Source organism: Cyrtonyx montezumae, unplaced genomic scaffold (genome assembly GCF_038088225.1).
Source record: "Cyrtonyx montezumae isolate F1298 unplaced genomic scaffold, pur_monq_1.0 scaffold_7, whole genome shotgun sequence".
Classification (NCBI taxonomy): domain Eukaryota; kingdom Metazoa; phylum Chordata; class Aves; order Galliformes; family Odontophoridae; genus Cyrtonyx; species Cyrtonyx montezumae.
The window spans coordinates 10,370,942-10,392,917 of record NW_027072078.1 but is presented as its reverse complement, the minus strand read 5'-3'; the positions used below and the strand labels follow the sequence as shown (position 1 = coordinate 10,392,917).

At 41.3% G+C, this 21,976-nt stretch overlaps 1 protein-coding gene across 1 annotated transcript in view; it reads left to right on the top strand.

Moving 5' to 3' along the window:
• The first annotated feature begins 243 nt into the window (after window positions 1-243).
• The window catches only part of SATB2 (SATB homeobox 2), a 120,775-nt gene continuing 99,042 nt past the window's right edge, over window positions 244-21,976 (top strand). The window contains exons 1-3 of the mRNA XM_065750362.1: window positions 244-343; window positions 541-759; window positions 19,836-20,012. Coding sequence (XP_065606434.1) covers window positions 591-759; window positions 19,836-20,012 — 346 coding nt within the window. The 5' untranslated portion in view covers window positions 244-343; window positions 541-590. The remainder of the gene's footprint in view (window positions 344-540; window positions 760-19,835; window positions 20,013-21,976) is intronic.

Below are 21,976 nucleotides of genomic sequence, written 5' to 3'. Positions count from 1 at the left end.
GGCGCCGCGCGCCTTCTGCCCCCGACACGCGCTGCGCCCAAAGCGGGCGCGGATCCGCCTCTTTCAGCCCTCCGCTTCGCACCGCGGCGGCAGCCCCGCGCCTCCCCGCCCCGCGCCCCCGCCCGCTCCGCTCCTTTCCGTCCGCCGCCCGGGACCCACCGGGAGGGGGCTCCGGCCCCGCAGCCTGGGGCGAGGGCGAGGAGGGGGCTAGGGGTGGGGGGAGAGGGAGAAGGGAAGAAAGCGGCGTACGTGGAGGAACCGAGAAAACTTTCCACCCTGGATTCTCTACTTTTGATCCATGGACAGAACCCAACTCAGCCAACTTACAGCCAGGCTCTAAGCAGTAAGTACGGCGGCGGCTCCCGGCGGTCCGCGGCGGGCGGCGAGGGGAAGGGGGGGTGGGGGCTACTTCTCCCCTCCCCTGCTCCGCGGCACCTGCCCGAGCGGGCTGCCCGGAGCCCGCCCGGCCCCGTCCCGCCGGGAGCCGCAGGGTCCCGGGTGGAGGCGGCGGCTGAAGCCCCCTCGTTTCTTTCGCCCTAGGTCCGTGCTCCTTCTACTGCGACCTGCCAGCGGGAGCCGCGTCCCCGAGCATGGAGCGGAGGAGCGAGAGCCCCTGTCTGCGGGACAGCCCCGACAGAGGCAGCGGCAGCCCCGATGTCAAAGGCCCCCCCCCCGGGAAGGTGGCCAGGCTGGAGCAGAACGGCAGCCCCATGGGCACACGCGGGAGGCCCAACGGCGCCGTCACCAAGCCCGTGGGAGGTATAACCGTGCTGCGCAGCGCGGGAGTGCGGGCGGTCCTGCGGGAAAGCCTCGGCGCGGCCGCGCAGCGCCTGGCTCCGCTTCGAGCCCCGGGAAGCAGCGGCCGGGCCCGAGCGGGGCGGGAGGCTCCGAGAGCGGCTCTGCGCGACGGGCACGCGGCGCTCGCGGCCGGGAGAGCCCTGGTGCTGCCGGCAGCGCTCGGCGGAGTGGAAGGGGGACAGGGACGCACGTGCGAGGGTCGGATCTGACAGCAAAACTCTTAGTTCTGCAGCGATCCCGCAGTTTTCTGCGGTGCCTAACTTTCATACTTTGCTGTCTCGCCGCTGGTCGATTTCGCGTTCGGAGCGCGCTTAGGGCAAGTCTGAGTAACACACGTGGTTGCTATGCTTTCTTTTTTTCCAAGCAGCCAAACTCTCTAAAATGCCCCCTTTCCCGGACGACCTCTGATGCCGATTTAATCCGGCGTAGCCTTGTTTGGAAAATCGTATTGAAAAGTCACGAAATTAGCTGTGTGTCCACTCGTAGCTTTACCTTTCTTCTAAAGCTTCTCTCCGTATTTGTATTTAAAACCGTGCGGAGAGGGAATACACAAACGCGGTTGTTTATACACAAAGAGTTTGTGTAAATGGCATTGTGAGAGATACTTTGTGCTGGCCGTCACATGACTCCCTGCTACGTGAGATTTATTTAGCGATTTTCCATTAGATGCTGATTTAGACCTCTTTGGCTCAATAGGCGATCTAATTGCTGAGGTTTGCTAAGGGGCTGCAGATCTTATTTTCTTTTATTTTAGAAAAGTAGGACTCATTTCTGTACCTAATGAAGGGTAAGAGATCTCTCTGGTTTTCTCTCTTTCTTGGATCACTGTGTGTCTGCTTTTAAACCTCTTAACTATTTTCTTCTAACCTACGAATTGATGGTAAAATAATTACTGAATAGTTATAAAAATCAACGAGTTAATCGTATCCAAAATGCTGAAGTAGTAACGTGTGGAGTTTTGGATGCTTTTTGGGAGACAGAGGAGTCACTGCTACTGGATTTTCCAGGGAATTTTAGAGCTGAATCTTTTTGCTCGTGGGCCTTATTGAAGTACACTTTCAAGGAATGTTTTTAAATGTTTTGGAATACATGTGCCACTTTCTAATTGCTGCTGTGTTCGCTAAGAAATTCTTAGGGTTTTGAGATGATATTGGTGGCTCAGATCGAATCTGGCCTGTTGGCTTAGGGAAGATTTCTCACACGACAAAGACTCATTTCCTAAAGCAAACTTTTAAGAGCTTGCATTTTCATTCATTACTCTTTGGCTCGTTTCTAATGTTGATTTAGAGTGGAGCGTGCAAGTGTGGGTCGGTAGGTAAGGCATGAGAAAATGTTTTTCCTCACTGGTGTATTTTAAACAGTCGGAATCCCTTTAGTTTTAAGCAATTCATAATAAAGTTTATTCATTACTCTGTATTGATACTGAAAGCAAGAAGAAAATTATTCCTGTCTGAATACTTACCTAGGTTCTATAATACTCAATACTAAATTAGTTAAGGCAGATTTCTTTAATAAGATAATGGTGCTGTTTAAAATTGATTTCATTTTTTTTTCCTCTCCTGGAAATGCTCTCAGGATAAATCGACATAGCTAATTTCCAGATATTTTTCCTCTGCTCTTTTTCAAGTTTGATCTCTAAGAACCCGTGTGACCAGGCAGTCTCTTTCTGGATGCATGTCACACTGCTTCAGTGTGTCTGGAAGCCTGCATCTTTGCAGCGAATGCTGCGGCATTCATAATTCTGTTTTCCTGTTGAATTGTGAAATGCAGCTGTAGACATTAGCAGAAGGACTTTTAATCTGCTGACAAATTAGTATAAAACTTCAAACAAATATTGATAAAGGCTGTTTTAGTGCTGTTTCTGGTTTTGATAAAAAGAGAACTACTGAAGGATGTAGTGAAATGACATCCAGGGCTTTGATTGTCAGTCTTTCAGTTTCTTCTTACATTTCAGTCTCAAAATAGGTGCTAAAATTAATGGAATGTGAACTTCAGGGGAAAAAAATGGGAAATGCTTTACTGAAGCTAGAGACCATTTTTGTTTGGATTTTATTTTTTGTTTTATTCTGTAAAGTGTATCTAAAGATTTTGAAAGCAAAGACAGATACTAACAGTTCTTTTGGGCCTTGGATATATGTAAATGCTGGTGCTCCTTCCTCCCTGTCATGTGTTCTGTTGGCCTGATACTGTGTGTTTCTGAGCAAAATCCCTGAGAACAGAAAAATAAGCTCTGACTGGTGCTCTGATGAGAACAATGACCTTTGGTAACAAGTTTTATAGTCCCAGTTATGTTTGCTACCATTTTTTTTTACAGGGACTTCCTTAGAAATAGGGAAATATTATATTGCTGAAGGTATTTGTATCTTTTCCTTGAGGTTTATGAGTGGAGAAGCGTATAGAAATCAGCTTTTGCAGTGCAGGCAGAAGAGCAGTTGTTCTCATGAAAAATTTTGTCTTTATGACTCTGCTTTTTTTTTTCCTGTTCCTAAACTGAAGGTACTTAATTCAGAGGCCATTACACAGCTGTAATAAACTAGCAAAGGTCAGAAAAAAGATAAATGGGCTCTTAAAGGCTACGGTTAATGGGGGCTTTAGAAGTTGTGGTTACAATATTGTTAGTGTCAGTCCAACGTGTTAGAGTCCAGTTCTTGTTTGCCCTGACTAGCCCAGTGCTCTGTAAAACGTTTCAGCAGTTATCCAGCTTGTCTGTTCTATAACTCGCATTCAAGAGAGCGCAAGTGCTCAGTTGCTCAGGAGAGGCAGATTTATTAAGGTCCCTGGGAAGACAACAACAACAAAAGGCTAATATTGCTTTAAAAAACATATGAAGCCTGGGAGAGAGTTTCGAGTAAGTAAGAGCACCGTGGTGTTGACAGCTTTATGTCTCTGTTGGGTAACATTCACTTACTAGAATTGGCGTGTCCTTGCAGTTAGTAATTCACTCCATAAGGACTTATGGAAAAAAAAATCATTAATGGCTAAGAAACTTATATTTGCGAAATTGTTGACCACAATTCACAAACCTGTTTGTGTGTAAGTGGATGTGCACGCGCGTTGATGCGTGTTTGTTAGGAAGAGCCTAGAAAATGAGACTCTGCAGCCTGTGAGCACAACTTACAGTGCCAGGGTAAGGGCAGAGCTGGTATGAAATTTGGTTTGCTGAAGTACAAACGCAGAACCAACATACTGCCAAGGAATGTGTCCAGGTTTGGGGTAGGAAATGAGTGCAAAAAAATTGTTGTTTAGATTATTTTGATGCAGGTTGATAGTAATACACTGTGATTCACTTAACTGCTACAGTGCGTGATTTAATTTACAAAATATTACTGGAGAAAAGACTCGCAGACAATTCAGACTAAGTGTTGTGATTGGGATGTTTCTCTGCGGCACGATTCCCGTGCGTATGTGGAATTGGGTGCATGGGTGGGACGGATGGCGACTCTCGCTGAGGTAAGCCCCTGGAGGTTCTGCTGTGTCAGAGCTATGTCCACTCAGGTACAGCGAGAAAGCCGTTCCGATACCTTTCTGTATCAGAAAGGAACAGAAAGTACTTCTGTAACAGAAGTGCCGACCAATGATGGTTAACGAGTTGTTTGTCAAAATCCATTCTATTTCTGCAAAAATGTCATAGGATCTTTGCTGTATTCTATATCTCTTACACGGATTTAACATACTTTAATGGAGTGCAAAACTCACTTATGTGTGGCTGGAAGAGTAGAGCTTGCTCAGCTCTGCTGTTCTGCACTAAGCAGTCAGGTGGCATTAAGCTCTCAATGGGATCCTGAATGGAGCAAGGAAGCAAGTTCCAGTTGTCCTTACAAATGGAGCAAAGGGGTAGGTTAAGTTTCAGATGGTCTTCCTACCTAGATGAGGGATATCTCCTTGCTGACAGAAGGAAGCATGTAGCTACTTGGAGAATTGAATGCTAAGAGATAACAGAAGCGTGAGAGCTGCAGATCCTTGTTAGTTCTGAAATCAGCAGTGTGAGACTGTATTTTCTGTTGCAGAATAGTTGGAAAATGTTGCCTTTTGTTTCAGTATGATTCATTAGGAGTTAAGAGGAAATGTAAATGCGTTTCTAATATGTAACAAGGGAGAGACTTTTAGTTTAATGTGTAGCTTAAGAAAAGCAAGGCAGTGATTTCTTTTCAATGACTGATGCTGAGAAATGGATTTCTGATCTTCTTGCCGATCTCTCCCTCCTTTTCCAATCAGCTTATGTCGCATAAACAGAACAAACAGAACAGTCACTCTGGGAGAGTCATGTAGTGTATCAGCTGTATTTCTGCTGAGGTAGAAAAATAGCCTCTCTTTATGTGTTTTCAGTAGTTGGCCTGTTATTAAAATAAAGACACGGTCGGTTAAAGTATATGTGCAATTGAACATACACATTAAACAGAATATAGGGTATCCACCCATTCGGTGACCTAGGCATAATTTGACGTTTAGAGTAATTTTGGAACTCTAAGTTGCATCTGCAGAAAGCCACTGGCAATTTTGAATTCAAGATTTAAGATTAGCTGTAGCAAGATTGTATTTTTTCCCACAACAGTTCCTAAGTATTTAGCGTCATCTCCCTGCTTCCTCTCCACCCCAGGCATGGCCACATCAGTTAGCTAGATGCATTGTCCTTGTCATGAGCCAAAGGAAAGAAAAAACAACTATCTTTGAAGAAGTCACCATTAGTTTTTTCTTCCCTCCCTGTGTAAGTCAGGTCCTGCCTTTCCTTTGTGTCCCTGGGATAGTCAGAGTAGATTCTTTGTCAATTATTTATAGGGCACTTGTTTGAAAACTCTGGCCAGAGTGATTCTGTCAGTGACTGCCCAGGATTCTCTTTCTGCCTGAGGAAGATGGCAAAATTATACAAGAATCTACCAAGACTCCAGTGAGGAAACATACTTTTGAGAAATTAAGTTGCGATATCTTTTTCTCTCAGAATTTATACTAAGTAGTAGAACATCAAAGGAAGAAAAGCAGTTTTAAACTTTTATTGTTATAAATAAATGCTTACAGGTGAAGCTTAGGGATTCCTTTCCTTTCCTAAATACTGGAATTTTGGATGCCTTTATGTTCTATTTATTTATTTTTTTTCTTTCACTGCACTGAATATTTTGTCTAGATTAAAAATCGAAAAAGCCCAGAATCGTGTAATTGTAATCAAATCTTCATTTCAACAGACTGCAGTCACCCTTGCAGTTTCTAGCTTGTAGTACAGGCTTTCAGATGATACCAGGTCATACCTTAAAATATCTTAAAAAGTGTTTGTGTTTAATGCTTCTCATGGAAATGCTAACCTGAATAGTTATATGGTTACTTTTCATTATTGCTGTTTTCCTTAAAGCTGCCTGGAATGGGGAGTAAAGAGGCCACAATAGAGATATGGAGCTGAAGTAAGCTGCTTGAACCAGTCAGATTTTTGTCACTCGCAGGGGCACAGAAGGTGGTAATACGATGGCATCCACGGTGGTGAGAGCTGAGGACAGCTTTACTGCAGGCATGTATTTATATTCACCAAACAGATGTGTGACCTGTTTAGGAAAACTCTTTTTTTTTTTGTGTGTGTGTGATTGAGCGGTCCTCAACCCGCTTTTAAGTTCTATTTTTAAACTTCTTAAAATAACTGCAAATCTGTAAATCTTAGGAAGATTTTTTTTTCTGAATCCCAAATTGCAAAGCATAGATAAGTTAGGCCTTTAATTACCGTCCGTCATCGTAATCTAGTTAAATTAGTAAGTACTGCTGTGTTTTAGGATTAAAGGGCCAGTTGTCCAAGGTATGAAGCATTACTGACTCCCTTTGAATTAACAGGTCAGGATTTGTTCAAGGTAACCCGTGCCTGCTGCTGGCTCTGGTGCTGCTGACCCAGTGTAGGCTTCCTGGAAGCACACGGGGTTTCATGCCATTCCAGCATGCCAAACGAGGGATCGGGGCCCCATCTACCTCTGGAAAATTGTCCTGTGGTAATTGCTTCCTCCTGTATCAAGTGTGCTGGGTCATGGATGTTGATCCGCATGGTGACATGTGTCACTAGCACAGGTTTAAGGAGCAGGTACAACAAACAAAAGGCACCTGAGCAGCTGATGGCTTTTGAGAAATATTTCCTAGCCTCTAGCCATACTAAGCAAAAATTGCCCCAACAAGCTTAGTACTTGCTGCAGAACACTCATCAACGACATACCTGCTCTTTGGTTGCATACAAATCAGGTAAAATTGAGGAGTGGTATGGAGCACAGAAAACATGCTTTGTCATTTAATTCGGGAGGAACCATTAGCCCATCTCTGTGAGGTTGTTGTGGCCATTCACAGCGAATTGACAGCTTTAATGTGTGCTGTGCTCTCTGCCAGCCTGTGATGCTGTCGATGCTGTTGCAGTTGGACCATTAAGATTGTTTTGTTTCTGAATTCCACGTACAGGAGCATGTGTTGCAGCTGTTATGTGTACTTTGTCTCCCACCTTCATTTGCTTTGATCCAAGTGTTAGTGTGGGGAAAAGATATCATTCTGTATTTCCAAGTTTATTGCTTTTGTTTTATGTTTCAAAAAATGTAAACTAATATTATAATTATTTTTGTTGTTATTTTTTCCTTTTAAATACCTGTACAAGCTCTGCTGATAGAACCTGAAGATTTAAAAATATACCAAGATTTCAGCATTCCACAGTTAGCAGTTATTTATATTCAAGGCTGCTGACATTGTGAAACCCTTATAAACAATATTTGAAAGGTTTTTTTTTTTTTAATGTAATTCTTACTCTGATTTTTAAAGATGTGAACACTGATGTTGCTAATGTCAGAGGACTTATTTAAAACCTTTCAGGAGTCTTTTCTGCTTGGAATAAGACCACAAATAATTAACAGAGTTGCTTAAAAGGCTGAGCAAGGGCCCTGCATTGCTAATACTGTAATCCTATTGCCAAGGCAGAGACTGTGTGTCTGAGCTGAAGATATGTTTTAAATTCTCTATCAAATGCTAAATGCAGAGATGGTAGGAGAAAAGATAGGACTGTTATAATTTGTAGTAGCTTTATAGCTAAGGGGACAGGAGGAACTTGAGAAAAGAATCAGGTAGTTCTAAATAAGAGTTTAAGGATATGACTTGTTTTCTATGTACAACATTTCCTGCCTGATAGTTTAAACCTTGTCAGTAATTTTGCTTTACCCGATGTCCTTGTATCAGACGGGCATGCAATATTAAGCAGATGGGCATGCAATATTAAGCAGTTTATCTGTGTATTGTTAGTAGCAATGCCAGCAAGGTAAAAAGGCTCAAAAAAAGCTTAATGAAAATAACCTGTCAGACTGCTTTATATGAAACTGAGGCATCTCGTGAAATAACCGTACACCCACTGCGTTTCCATAGCTCGGGAGGAATGTCTCCCACTGAAATACGCTCCCTTCTTATGTATTTCTCAAAGACACACAGTGAGGTGGAAAGATGCTGTTGACAGTGTACGTTTTCAAAAGTGCAGAGTCTGTCAAGAAATGTCCAGTGAGGGAGCGTTTCTTGTATCTGAACCATGGTTTGTATCAATGCATACAGCCGCAGGGTTACCTTGTTTCTGTCTTTTTACGCTGTCCTATTTCAACTCGTATTTTGTTGAGTCTCCTCAGGGTTAGTCTGCCTTTACTTATGTATCCCTCGTACTTAACTTTCTAGAAGTTGCTGACTTCGTGTACACTTGGACTGAAACTTCAGATAAGTGAGGAAACTGAAATATAACTATTTACCATCCTAGTAACCTCTACTCAGAAGGAGTGTTTTGTCATAAATTTTGCTGACAGACACATACTGGAAATGAGGCTCGTCATTTTCAAAACTATAACCAAGCTATTTTTCCAGAGTAATATAAATTCATATTTTGAGCATATTTTGGTTTATATGCGTTTCCATTATTTATATATTAAAATTAGATGTGCACAATTTCCAATCTTATTATTTTGAGTGGTTATTAAGAAATGTAGTTATAAATTATGAGTTATACAATACTTCAGAGTAAAAGGTGATTTTCATAATGTCTTTTCCCAACTTACAAATAACTTTTTTGCCATAATACAAACATGCTAGCAGAACAACATGATAGATGTCTCTTTAAGTATCGTAGTAAAAGAAAATGACTTGTATTCTGGGGCTGTGGATAGTTTATGTTGTTTTGGACCCATTTCCCAAGCAGTGATCGAAAACAGATTACAATAACAATTATACAGTCAGAAGATGCAATATCCATTTCTGCTTTAATTGAGTGAAAGAATAATAAAAACATCATTAAGAAAAATGAGGTGGACCTGTCATACACTCTACCAATTTTTAGACTTGGAGAAAATGCAGAGTAACAGAAGTATGGGCTTTTTTTTTTTTTTTCTCTTTTTTTAAGATGAGTTTGTAGCTCAAGCTCTGGCTGGTAGACTTCATGCAAGCTGCTGTGAGCGAGGGTGCAGTAAGTAGGCTTGCTAATTGACTGCTTTCCTTGGACATTATCTGAGAGCTTGGGTTTGGCTTAACAAAGGTAATGCTTCAGTCATTGCTTTGAGCCTTACTAATTATATGAATATTGTCATGGTATCATACTGCCCTGCCAAATAGATGGGCTCAGAGAGTGCCATGAAGAGGACGAGAGTAGTAAAAAGGCTTCTCCTTCAGAATAAAGTACTGTGCTGCTTTGTGGAGAAAAGAGAATCTGCAGGTTTGATTGTTTGTTTGTTTTTCCTGTAGGTGCTTTTATTCTTTTTTTCTTCCCTCAGCTAATTGTGGACCTGGTTTCCGATAGAAGTACTGGGTCTCTTAAACCATCACCAGCTGAGACAGGTTCTTGGGTGACCCTTTGGCTACCCCAGTGTCTCAGGCTGCAGCCACACACAAGTTTAGACCCTGTGCCAGGCAGCATGTGCAGCTGTGCTGCTCTTGAGATAGGACCCCCAGGTAGTTGAAGGCCCAAGGCTTAGGGAACCTGGCTCACTGTTTTCTACAAAGCTGAATGCTAGAGCTGTGAGCCCAGTGTCCATTCAGCTGTACTATGTGTGGAAATAGATCCTCACTGAAGCAACCTTTCCTGCACTCGTGCTCCATGCAACTTTGTAAATCAGCATTTGGAGTGGCATCCGGAAGTGATCTGGGAGCCAACTCAGCCTTTGGAGAGCAGATGTAATCTGCTCCCTTTGGCTGACACCTCCAAGCAAGCACTTGTGTTTGCACCAGCAGGAGTATCTGGTTCTCTGGTGTAGCTTAGCATACACAGTGTTGTAGGAATTTAGCCTGCTGAGCCCAAAAAGCTTGGATTGCTGGTTCTCAGCCAGTGAACCCACACATGGTAGATTGGCCTCACCAGGTCCTTTGCATTTCCTTCCCAAAATACAGCTTACTGGCTGAATAGAGTAACTGTACTGCGTACTTGAGCAAGGGGTAAATCTGTTGACTCCCATTCCTTGGCCTCATGACTTGTTGGTGAAGATGTTATAGCTTTTAAAATCTGTTATACTGGCAGATAAAAGTAAATATTCCTAAAAGGAGAATCTTTTAGAGAAAGAGTTGTCAAATGTGTGGTATCTTATTTGTGAAAACCTGGAGTGTTTCCCCCACAGCCCATTATTTTCACTTCTTGAAGAAGAAAGAATGTGGGGATGCCACTCAAAAAAGTTCTCTCCACAGGACTGTGGGATGTGGACAATGAAGTTACAATTTAAGGCTGAGCCTCAGATTCTGTTTTTGCTCCATGGTATGCAGTATGAACCCGACCATATGTGCAGGCTCAAGGAATACATGCGGCATGCTGAGCAGGGAAAGGGGAGGTGGTGGAGGGTGCTATTTGCTTCCCAGAGCAGGAAATGGTAGTGTGGCTCCATTCACTCTCCCTCTGAAGATCTGATGGAGGCTTCTGAGGTCCCCTTGTACCAAACAACCATCACCTAGTAGCGATGTTGCTATTGCATTAGCTGAACCCTTGCTGAAAGAAGAGCAGGATGAGGGGCTCTGTCAGTAACCACTGAGTTTGGTGGCAGTTATTCTTAGTGTGTAATGTGGTTTATCTACCTTCTGCATTCTTCTGACTTTTGTCCATAAACAGTTCTGCTGTATATAGCTTTAAAATGAGCTATTGGTGTCTAAAAGACATGAGAGAATGAGGCAACGATTACAGATCCACTGATCTTGTCTTACAGCAGAAGCAGCCTGTAATAGACTTCAGGAGGGAGATGTAGCTGCAGTAAGCTATTTGTCTGGTAACATGAAAGAGAATGATACTATTTCTTCTTGCGAGGGGTGGTTCACAGAGGAATGGATGTGAAGGGGAAAAGAGCTTGCTAGTCAGTCCCAATGGAGATCCCACAGCAGGCCTGAGCGTGCTGCAAAGCTCTTCTCCAGAAATAAAACCTCAAACCAGCTCCAAATGCTTTTCTGTTACATTCCAGGGGACTTATCCTGGTACCAGGAGACTAGTTAATAGAACCTTCATTAAAATGCTTTTGCTTAAAGATGTTTTTTTTTTTTTTTTTAATTTTGCTTTAAAAATTATATAATATGGTGGCATCTGCTAGCACCACCAGTTAAGGGCTTATTAGTGGTTTCAGTTTTCAGGGTTTTAAAATGTTGGTCATTAAAATTAATTCTGGGTGGAACTTGGCTTGGAAAGTCTTATCCCCCTTGACTTTCTGTTTTGTTTTGTTTTGTTTTTTTTTAACATAGTTGAGAGAAAAACAAGAAAAAGGAGTCCCCAAACAAAGCAAAAAACAAACAAACAAAAAACAAAAACAAAAACCCTAAACTTGTCTTGAAGGTGCGTAAACCAAAACCTAAAACTTATAGAAAATTAATGGCTTAAGATGACTTTAAAAAAAGAAAAAAAAAAGCCAACTTAATTTGAAAAGGTTTCCTTCACTGGTTTTGAGTGAAATCAGTGCATTTTCCATTAGTTCATATTATAAATTATTGCTGCAGGGTATTTTTTCTTATTTTAAGTGGGAGACACATAGAAACAACTGAGCTGTTTTATTTAGGAAAAATGTAGCACTAGTGTCTTTGCCTTCGCCTTTCAGTGTGAATTAGAAATACAGTGCATGGTTCTTGGTGTGCAGACAGGCCTGGTGCTGGCACAAGCACTTTTGTTAGTGTTGGGGCTGGCTGGCAGGAACTTTCAGCTAGAACTATGGGACGGTTGCCTGTGCCTTCTTCTGTCTAGAGCTCCTGTAAAACAGTGTTTTGATGTCTGCATTCTCCTTCGCTGCTCATTTTGGTGGCCGAGCGGAGGGCTGGCGGTGCTTTGTTCTCTTTAACTGCTCTGCCTCCTGACTGCCCTGCTGCAGCCTTGCCCGGCTTAACCGGGCTGCATCAGAGAGACTGTGCGCAAAGCTCAAGCAGCCGCTCTCCTTCGCTTAGACCTAAGCAGGCTGCGGGTCAGGGCCAGCGCTGAGTTACTGTAACTAGTTCAGCCGAGGCAGGTAGCTGTCAGGAGCAGCTGAGCCACTGTTGCTAGCAAAGGGCCTCATCTCCCCTGAGTACCCATTCTGTTCTGTCCCAGGCACACAGCCGGAGAGGCTGTGCTAGAGGTAAATATTCCATATCCTCCGTATCCCTCTTTATTTCTCTTTTCTCATTAGTCTAACACATGCTCTCAATACTGTTTTTTTTTTTGTTTGTTTTTTTTTTTTTTTTTTTTTTTTAGAAATTTGAGTATTATCAAATCAACTTACCAGTTTCATAATATGTTTCTGTGGTGGGAGAGTGGCTTGGAATATTTTGTGTTAAACAGTAAAGCTGTTATTTCAGCTTGGAGTAGGATTCTTTGGCTAGTTAAGCTGTCAGAAGCAGGGGACATCTGCAGAGATGTTGGTGACTTCTTTATAAAATTTCCTGAGAGCTGGGGTAGTTGTGATGGTTGGGTGACTGAAGCCACAGAAAGGACTGGAAGCTGAAGAAGGATGTAAATAATATCTTGTGGTTTGCATTCACCATTGGTTAAAATATAATATGTAGAAATGCATTTCCTGCCTACAGATTTATTGAATATTTAAAGCCAGAAAAAATAACAGAGGAGGAGGAGAAAGATATTGTCCTTAGTTTATTTCCTCTGTCCCTCTTCAGGAGAAAAATTCTACAATGTAATATTATTTAACATGATTTTTTTATTTGTTTGTTTCTTTGATAAACATTGTATTAAAATCATCTGTGGACTGAGTTCTTCCTTACCAAATTGCATCCTGGAACAAATTATTTGCAACAGACTTATAAACCCTCAAAGAGTAGGAGTTTAACAGCATCACATTACTGTTTGTGTACAAAATCAGATATCTCGTGTTTTGTCTAGAACACGCTGGAGAGCAGAGGATTAGTGAAAAGTAAGGTTCTTTTCTCTAAACAAAACTCTTTCTTATTATAATGAGATGCTTGGCACTTTTTTTGTTTTGTTTTGTATAGGAATATACATCTGTGAAGATGCTGGTGCAGTCTCTGGTATTTGACATACAGGTTTCCCACTGGCCTGCTCAGTGTGCTCTTCCTGTGTTTCCAAGTGGTTAGTGACAATCAACTGCAAAGTAACTCCTCCAGTCCCCCGTAAGAAAGATTTACAGTGGAAGAATTCCCAGCCTCACAATGACACTGTTGTAAGCTGGTGCTTGATACGTAGAAGGCTGAAATATGGTCCATTTACCCAAACCAAATTTATTGTAATTGAAGTGCCAATAGCATATATTTTGTCCAAGTTTCGTCCAAGTTATTTTATATCTAAAAATTACGGAGTAGCTTGAAAGTGAGCCTTAATGGACGTGACTGACCCTCTTGTGAGCTCCATCTCATCTACCTTTTTGCTGAACTGCATGGACACAGGCTGTGTGCAAGATCTGCTTCAAGCCTGATCCTTCTCAAGTGTGAACATTCATATGTGCATGTGGGAATGGCACAGACGTGCCTACTCAGCCTGTCATTGTGCGTCCTGTATCTGCAGGCCTTATTTGGATTCTGCAGGATTTTCTGGGTTAGATCTCACGTTGCCACCAGCTAGAGCTGTGCTGTGATTTAAATAAAAGTGGTGTTGAGATCAGAACAACATAACTGCTTTTTCAAGTACTTTTTGGTTTCCTTTCTCTAAGGAAAAAAAGAATTAAAAAGGAATGCATTTGATCTTTTCTCATTATAACTTTTTCTTCTCTCATTATATGTTTGTTCATCTAGTGAAACCTTGAATACATACCTCCTATTTTTTTGATATAGACACTAGATTTTCATCTGTGTAAACTTGCAGACGCTGATCCCTGTTTTGAAGAAGGGCACCCTGAAGCTTCCTTGTTTTTCTTTTTTCTTTTTTTTTTGGTGATGGTGCTCAGTTTTTCAGAATAGAAGTAGTAATATTGGAAATATTTATGTTGTATTGGATGTGGGGTGGACATTCTTCACACAGAAATGGAGGTATTTCTGAATAACCAAAAGCTGTCAAACTCACCTGTTCTCTGCCTTTTCTATTAGAGGGGCAGGATGGTGGGAGAAGAACTGCCAGGGCTTTCCTGCATCGGGTGGATACCGATTTCTCTCTTTAAAGCAGCTTTCTCAATTTAGGTTCATTTTTCAAATTTGTTTAAAAGAAAGGGAAAGGGAGCTGTGTACCGAATCAGTATATTTAAGGTCAGCTGTATAACAGTGCAAACAGATATAAATAAATGGACTGTTTTCCCGCCTCTGCCTTTGCTGAATTAAGTGTTCTCGCATGAAGAAAAAACAGTAGCAGATTAAGTTAGGGGACTTCTATAGTTTGATTGCTTCCTGTGGTTACTATAAGTTGTGTAAGGATGTTTTATTGTTAAATGTGTGGAATCTTCACCCAGATAATTTCCTCAAGATGACCCATGCTTTAGTAGCAAAGCCACAGTCCCTGTTGCAGGGAAGGACTCTCATATGTGGAAGCCCAGCTGAGGTTGCTAGTAATTTAGTGCTTTGAAGGCATTCAGGATCGAGTCTCATCGCAGAACAAGTGCAAACTTAAAATGTATTGTGCGGTCAGAGGTGGGGAACAACCTGCTTTAAGCACGTAGGTGAATTTTTTTGTCATCTTAGCATCCTTTAGAATTTTTATTTTTAGTTTTTAACACTGGACTTGGAGGTATGTATGTACATAAATATTTGTGTATGCTGCTTGCTTTTTCCTAGGATTGATTTTTTTATTTTTTCTTCCCCTATTGGAATGATTAGCTTAGAGAATGACCCGTGGTACAGTCTCTGCAAAGGAAATGTTTTCTGCATACAGTAATGAAGAGTTTTCAGTAGTTTATGAATTTTTGAATAAATGTCCTGGTTTCCCAACCATATAAATATGCTTTGTCTTGGAGAGAGATTGCTCTGTGTGTGTGTCTCTGTTCTGTTTAAAAAAACAAACAACAATCAAAAACCCCAAGCACAACGGCAACAACAAAAACTTTATTTTCCACTTTCTTCATTTGATAAAAATCTCTCCACTCTAGAATGATTTCCTTTGGGTTTGACACCACCATTTGATCTCAGTTTTTAATAATTTTGGTGGGTTTCACTCCCAGAAGAAAACATGCTTGTGCTATGAAGTATTCCCACTAGAAATCTGGGAAGTCTTAAAACCTCATGTTACTCAGGGCTAGGAACTGGCTTCTTTATTAATTCTCTGCTAGACAACCCCTGTACAGTAAATCTTTCCATAGCACTATGCTGTTGAAATTAATCAAGCTGATGTTTGGAAATTGTTCAAATTAGATTAAATTAAATAACACCTAGATGGAGCTCAAAACTTGTGCTGATGGAAAGAGATTTTAATCTAAAAAGACACAAATTTTATTGGCGCCTCTTCTTATTGGTTGATCTTCATATTATGCTTATTAGGACGAGCAAGCACTGCTTCCGATTTAATGGGCATTAGAGGTGGGTGGCTGTAATAATTTAACCTCTCCTGCAGCTTTTCCATAGCCTTTTCTCCTTTGGTTTAGGTGCCAAACCTGGGGTGGTCACGTGGAAGTTGGTGATGTGTAGAAGTTTGACTGCTGGTAGTGTCACTTTTATTTCTCACTCTGAAGCATGCACTGGATATTATTTGAATATGAACAACAATAACAACAACAACAAAAAGTGCAGGGCTTCTTAAAGATCTTCCCTGTCTTGTCCTTTAGTTGGCTATCAGATATAAACAGCTTGCACTTGCAAATATTGCAGCCAAAAATGTTTTTCCAGGGAACTGATTGACTCCAGTTTGATAATATTTTTAACTGGCTTCAAGCTTTTGTTAAATGAATATTTTGTGTGGTGGAGTGTCCTTAGTGTAAGGACTGTTTCCATTTTTCTTCATTTTTAGAATGAATTACTCTGCAGGAAAATAAAACTATAGAGTGAAACTAGCAAGTGGGAGAAAATGTCCGTGTGGGCACAGGTCTCTCTGGTGCATATTTAGTTGTTCATTTTCATTCTTCATTTTCCTGCTGCTTTAATGAGTCTCAACAAAAAGAAATGCAACCAAAGCCTTCCCTGTACAGCTCAAGTTCTCCACGAAGGCAACTGCAGAGCTTACCTCCTATTTCCAATGTGTTTTAAAAATATTTGTTATGCAGAGGTACGGATCGCCACCAACCATTCTGTTCTTCTGGAAACACTTTGTCTGTGTTCTCTACCATGGAATACAGGGAAATCCTGTGTATAAGTGTTCTTTTGAAAGGCTTTATGTGGTCATATTTTATGTTCCTCTAAAACTTAATGCTATGTATATGAGGTCAGAGTATTGACAACAGCGCTGAAGATCTGTTTCTGAGTCAGCTGAATGAAATAATGTCAAGTGGAAAAAGTCTTTTGGATAATTTGGTATCATTATTGATGTCTTGTGTGCAATTCAGCATTGTGCTCCTCCTTTGAGAAAACAAAATGTTTTCTTTTTAGCCCTCAGATTACCCCTTGCTTTCTCCATGTGTGAAAATCAGTGCCGTATGTTACCCACCATGAGTTATACTGCATCACTAGAGCATCTCTCTAAAGCTGGGAGAGCAAACATACAAGAGTTTTGCTCAAAAGGGATCTCAGCCCTTTTGGTGTGTATGCATGGAGAGGGAGGATGACTAGTTCTTGCTGTTCAGGCACTAGAGAAAAGAGCTGAGGGCTTTCAGGATTTATGAGTTAGGCTTTTCTTACTGCGTGCAAGGCTTCATTCTGGGTGCTTGGTCTCCTGCTCTCTTGAGTACTGCTGTAAATTGTTCAGCTGGAATGATGATGAGGACAGACTGGCTTGTATCCCTCTTCTTTAAGGGCCCTGTAGTGAGGTGGAGGTTCCATTTATACACATAGGAGAAGACATCATGCATATTGGTGTGCAAAGAGTGTGCTGGTTTTAGCTGCAGGTGGTTTTTCATGTACTGGAAGTATGTTAATTTATATTCAGATAGTATCAGGAAACAGAGAAGTTCAAGGCAATAAATTGATTTGAGATGTTATAGCTTAACTCTTTCCAGTGCTGAATAGAGGTCAGAGCAGATGGGATTTCCTTGAGGTGAGCACTACTTGGAAAGAAGCTGGGTGACTGCTGTTTTCTAGGAAAACAAGGTTGGCTTTAAGACTCCAGCCACAACAACGAGAGGCATCATAACACGTTAGCAATGGCAGATGTGGTAACCTGCCCTTTGCTCTCTGGTTTTAAGATACTAATGACAGCTTATCTTCAGTTATACTGGGTCACTGAGCTTACAGGTATTTTTGCAAAAGCTGTTTCTGGAGCAGGGCTGCTGCAAGCCTGGATGGCCCAAACAGGCCATTTAGAAAATAATCACAAGCAAGCTTCCTGTGAGTCTATCGTGCCATCCATACAGTAGTGTTGTGACAGCAGCATTTCTACCCTTTGAGGTCCTGTTTGCACTAAGACAGTAAATTATGGGCATAAACTGTGTGGAGAATAGGTGCAGCTTCTGTGCTGAAACGGTGGAAAGGCAGTTCTGTGACTAGGAAAGCATGCTGCAGGAGGGTAAAAGATGCCGCAGCATCCCTCTCATCAGTTTGCATTCACCCACTTATGCCATCTTGCCAAAATGTAATTTACACAACCAATACTGCAGCCTTAGCATTTGGCCAATTATCGTATTCTTTTGTTGAGACATTTATAGCCCCATCAAAAGTGCTGTGACAGACCATACGTTCGATGGAAAGGCATGTTTGTTGCTTACAGGGGTTAAATTTCATTTTAACTAGTTAAATGATTTATGGACAAACAATTCAGCTTTTAACCTTGGAAAGGAATAATAATTTTGCCGTTGACTTCAGTGGGAGCAGAATCAGCCATGCTCTGTCTTTTCAGTAAAGCACCCAGAGGTATTTTTCACTGTATGTTCCTGAGCGAGTGTGTTTAAATTTGTTTACTTGAACTTGCAAAATGCACTACTTTATCTCAGAATCAGTGATAAAGAGGGAACAGCATCAATATGATGCTGTAACCTACTTACCCATTACTAAAGGATGTGTTTTAAAACAGAGTGCTAAAATCTATGAACTGGATATCCAGGCTTGTAGCTACTGCTGCTGCTCTGCAGTTAGAATGCCCAACTGGGAGCTGCTCCCTGCCACCTATGGCAGAAAACAATAAATGTGTGTCTAAAATACATTTTAAGTAAAACTCATGTTTGTAAATTCAAGCCAGGAGGATTCAAGTCCCTTGGCAGGTGTTACTGCTGTGACTGGGTCTATTTCAGGGCAGAGTGGCTGCTTCTGAAGAGATATTTAACCACTGGTTTGCAGATATTAGAACTGCTGATAGATGATCTTAAAGTTAATTAACTGGCTTTGTGTAGGAGAACAAAATTTGGCTTTCTCCTCTCTTTCCCTTGAAGAAGTGCGCAGTCCAGGGATAGAGTGATCTGATCTGTATCTATCCTTTCATTAATATTTTCATAATAATTATTTTTGTATTTATTATGTATGTGCAATGGTCGTATTTGTTTCTGAAGAACAGGATTGAAAAATAAACTAGTAAACTTTTAGGCGAGCCCTAGATACTTTGAGAATGGCTTAGATTTGTCTTTCTCTGAATATTTCATAGCTTATCTAGGGGCTAGCAAATTATGTGTATCTAATTAATAAATTTATGTTGCTGGAGGTAATGATTTTTTCCTTTGCCATGCACTGCATGGCCTATAGCAATTGGTGGATACAGATGTTCCTGCTCAGTCAGTTTTCTGTGTTTTCTTCTCATGCTTTTCCCTCCATGCTCAGACATGCAATACTGTAAGGCATGTTCTGCAAATCAGCTTGTTTCTGGTCTGTCTGTGGTACTGGATTCCTTTAAGTTCATGCCCCACAATTTATTACCAGAGATGAGTTGATCTCATTACCACATGTAAATTTACAATAAAAGAGAATGAAATTGAATCCAGAACACCCTCTGAGTTTTTTACTTCTGTGATTCACCCTCATTCTTGATACTCTTTCTAAGAGCTGTTCTCACTCTCTTCATACATTAAGAAGGGGAACACTGCTGGCTTCTTCAGGGCTGCCAGAACATTAGCTGCAAATTCACAAAATTATCATTTTCAGCAAAATCTATGCAACGGTGTGTACTTTGCACAATGAGTAGGATGGCCGTGGTCTGGAGATCTGTGAATTAACCTAGTGAATCCAAGTGGTGCATGTAGGACTAGCCCCAGACGATATTTCCATGACAATATTTCCTGTGTGGAGAGAAGCAGGAGAGTAGTGTTTACATGCCAGGTTTTCAGATGACTGAGTTTGGAGGAGCACTGACCTGCAAGAATAGGACATTCAAGGAACTGTAGAAAATTTCTTCAGTATTGAAAAAGTCTAAGTAAAAACAATGTCATTTGTCCTCATGCTGACTGTTATTTTGTTCCTAAATTGTATTCTCTGGAGCTTTTAGTGTGGTTTGTAAATGAGTCAAGTGATGAGACTTCAGTATTTCCCTTGAAAAGAAAACAAAAGCTATCCCCTGGGGAAGAAAGGCTGATATCCATTTATGACGAGCCTTCTAGGAGGTGTTTTAATTTAAAGCTTTTATCAGACATGTATGACACATTTCTGGTTCCTCTCTCACAGACTTCTTTTTTTCCATCTAGGTTTGATGATTCCAGTCTTTTGTGTGGTGGAGCAGTCGGATGCCTCTCTTGAATATGATAATCGAGAAGAGCATGCTGAGTTCGTTCTGGTTCGCAAAGATGTGCTCTTTAGCCAGCTGGTGGAGACAGCGCTCCTGGCTCTGGGGTATTCCCACAGCTCTGCGGCTCAGGCACAAGGTATTCAGTAAAGTTCTTTTCCCTCTTTTCTGTGCTGACAGAAGAGTGCACCTGAGGTTATTCAGTGCAAGTAGAAAGCAAGAAAATCGGTGACAAATCTTGGAAGTATTTTAATCGGTTGTATTGATTACTTAATCTTAAACTAGGTGTAGAGCAACACTTAAAGCATTAGCTGCATGGTGCTGAAGTGTGAAATATGGTGATAATGATCAGTCAGCGTATTCATGACACATTTGTTTTGTATCTCAAGGCAGGTTGCTGCTTCGAGGAACTCAGCACGGAAAAGCTGGGTAGATCCTCTAGGTGTAAGGCTAGATGGTATCTGATATTTCTCTTTGCATCAGGGCCATTTTGAACAGTGTGTTGTAATGTTTTGTTTTTGAAGCAGTGGATTGAATATAATAGGGTTATATATACACATTCCCTTTATGGCCAATAGTTGTACTGCTAAATGTGCAAACTGATTTCTGTTTCTGCTAATCTCCAATACTGCTGCGAAGAGCTTCGTAAATCTCTACCGTTCCTTCTATTTGAAGATGATTTTCCAGAAGGAGCAAAACCTTAAAATTAACAAAGCTTTCCTCTCTATACCCGAATTATCAACATGAACCTAAAATGCTATTAACGGGGGAGGCAGGCAGGAGGGTGGGGGAGAGGGAAAAGTCTTTCCAAAGTCAGTATCACATTTCAAGAAACTTCGCTGAGGAGATTATTTCATTGTTTTCTCTTTTGGATGAGAAGCCTGTAACTTTGTTTCATCCTCATGTCATCAATTGGACCCCTGCAGTTTAGGGTAGTTTAACAGTAGCTTTGCCTAGGGATTTGGATTTTATCTGTTGGTTTTAGTCACTTTGTATAGCTGGGAATTTGAATGTGCTAACAGAGGGAGCAGTGGTAGTGCTGAATGAATGCAGGAGTTCCAGGCAGCGGTTAATAGCGCTGCACTCTTTGTACAAACTTCTCTTCAAGCAGGGCGATAATGATTCATTTCCTCTGTCAGCCTCTGCTTTATGAGAGAGACTCAGATCTGCTTACGGGCAGAGCCCGTGCACAGCTCTAATGTATTTATTTATTTACACAATACAGTACTAAAAGCTATATGAGAAGGTAGTTGTTTTGTTTTTTAGCAGGAAACATTTCATGTCGTTTTAGGAACACTTTTTTTTTTTCTTTTTTTCCAATAAATGTAAAAGGTCAGTGTATCCCACTGTTTCCATCCTGGTGAGCCAGCTTCCTGTTTGACAGCACTATCCATCTCAGTTAACACAGTTGCTCAACGTGTTGTGAGCGAACATGTGGAACACACTGCATTCAGTGGCCAAGATTTCAATCTTGGCACTTACGAAGGGGAATGGGCTTTGCGGGAAACCTGCTCTGAGGAGGCATGCCACTCAGTGCAGTGATCCACACTGGCCAAGCATCTCACTGGGGGAACCTTGCATTTACAACAGCTCTGCTGTGAGAGCACCAAGGAGTAGAGACAGATTGAATCACAAAGGAAATTAGTCACTGTGCAGGGAGGAAACGGCCACTGCTTAAACTACCAACTTCAACGGGGAGCAGGTTCGCCTAGTAATCTGTCATTTGGTGTTGTGCTCAAATAACTCATCTATAAAATCAAAATTGAACCTCTAATTGTTTCAATTAGTCTAAAAGAAAAGTCTTTGCCATTTTTTGTCTTTAACGGATTAATTACCTTTCACTAGAAAACATCAGGTTGTATAATATTTAGAAATGACAGAAATTACTTAAGAGATCTGTCAGGAACTAAATCTCTTCCTTTGTCAGCGTATTTACCTTCGCACTGAAGGATCAGTTCTCTGAAGTCTTCTATAATTCCTGGACAAATACTACAGGATGTACTGGTTTTAACATATAAAACTGAAGTGTGCAGCATGTTCTGAAATGACTCGCTTCTGTGCTACTGTTGCAAGCAGAGACATGAGGTCCAGGCAGAGAGAAAG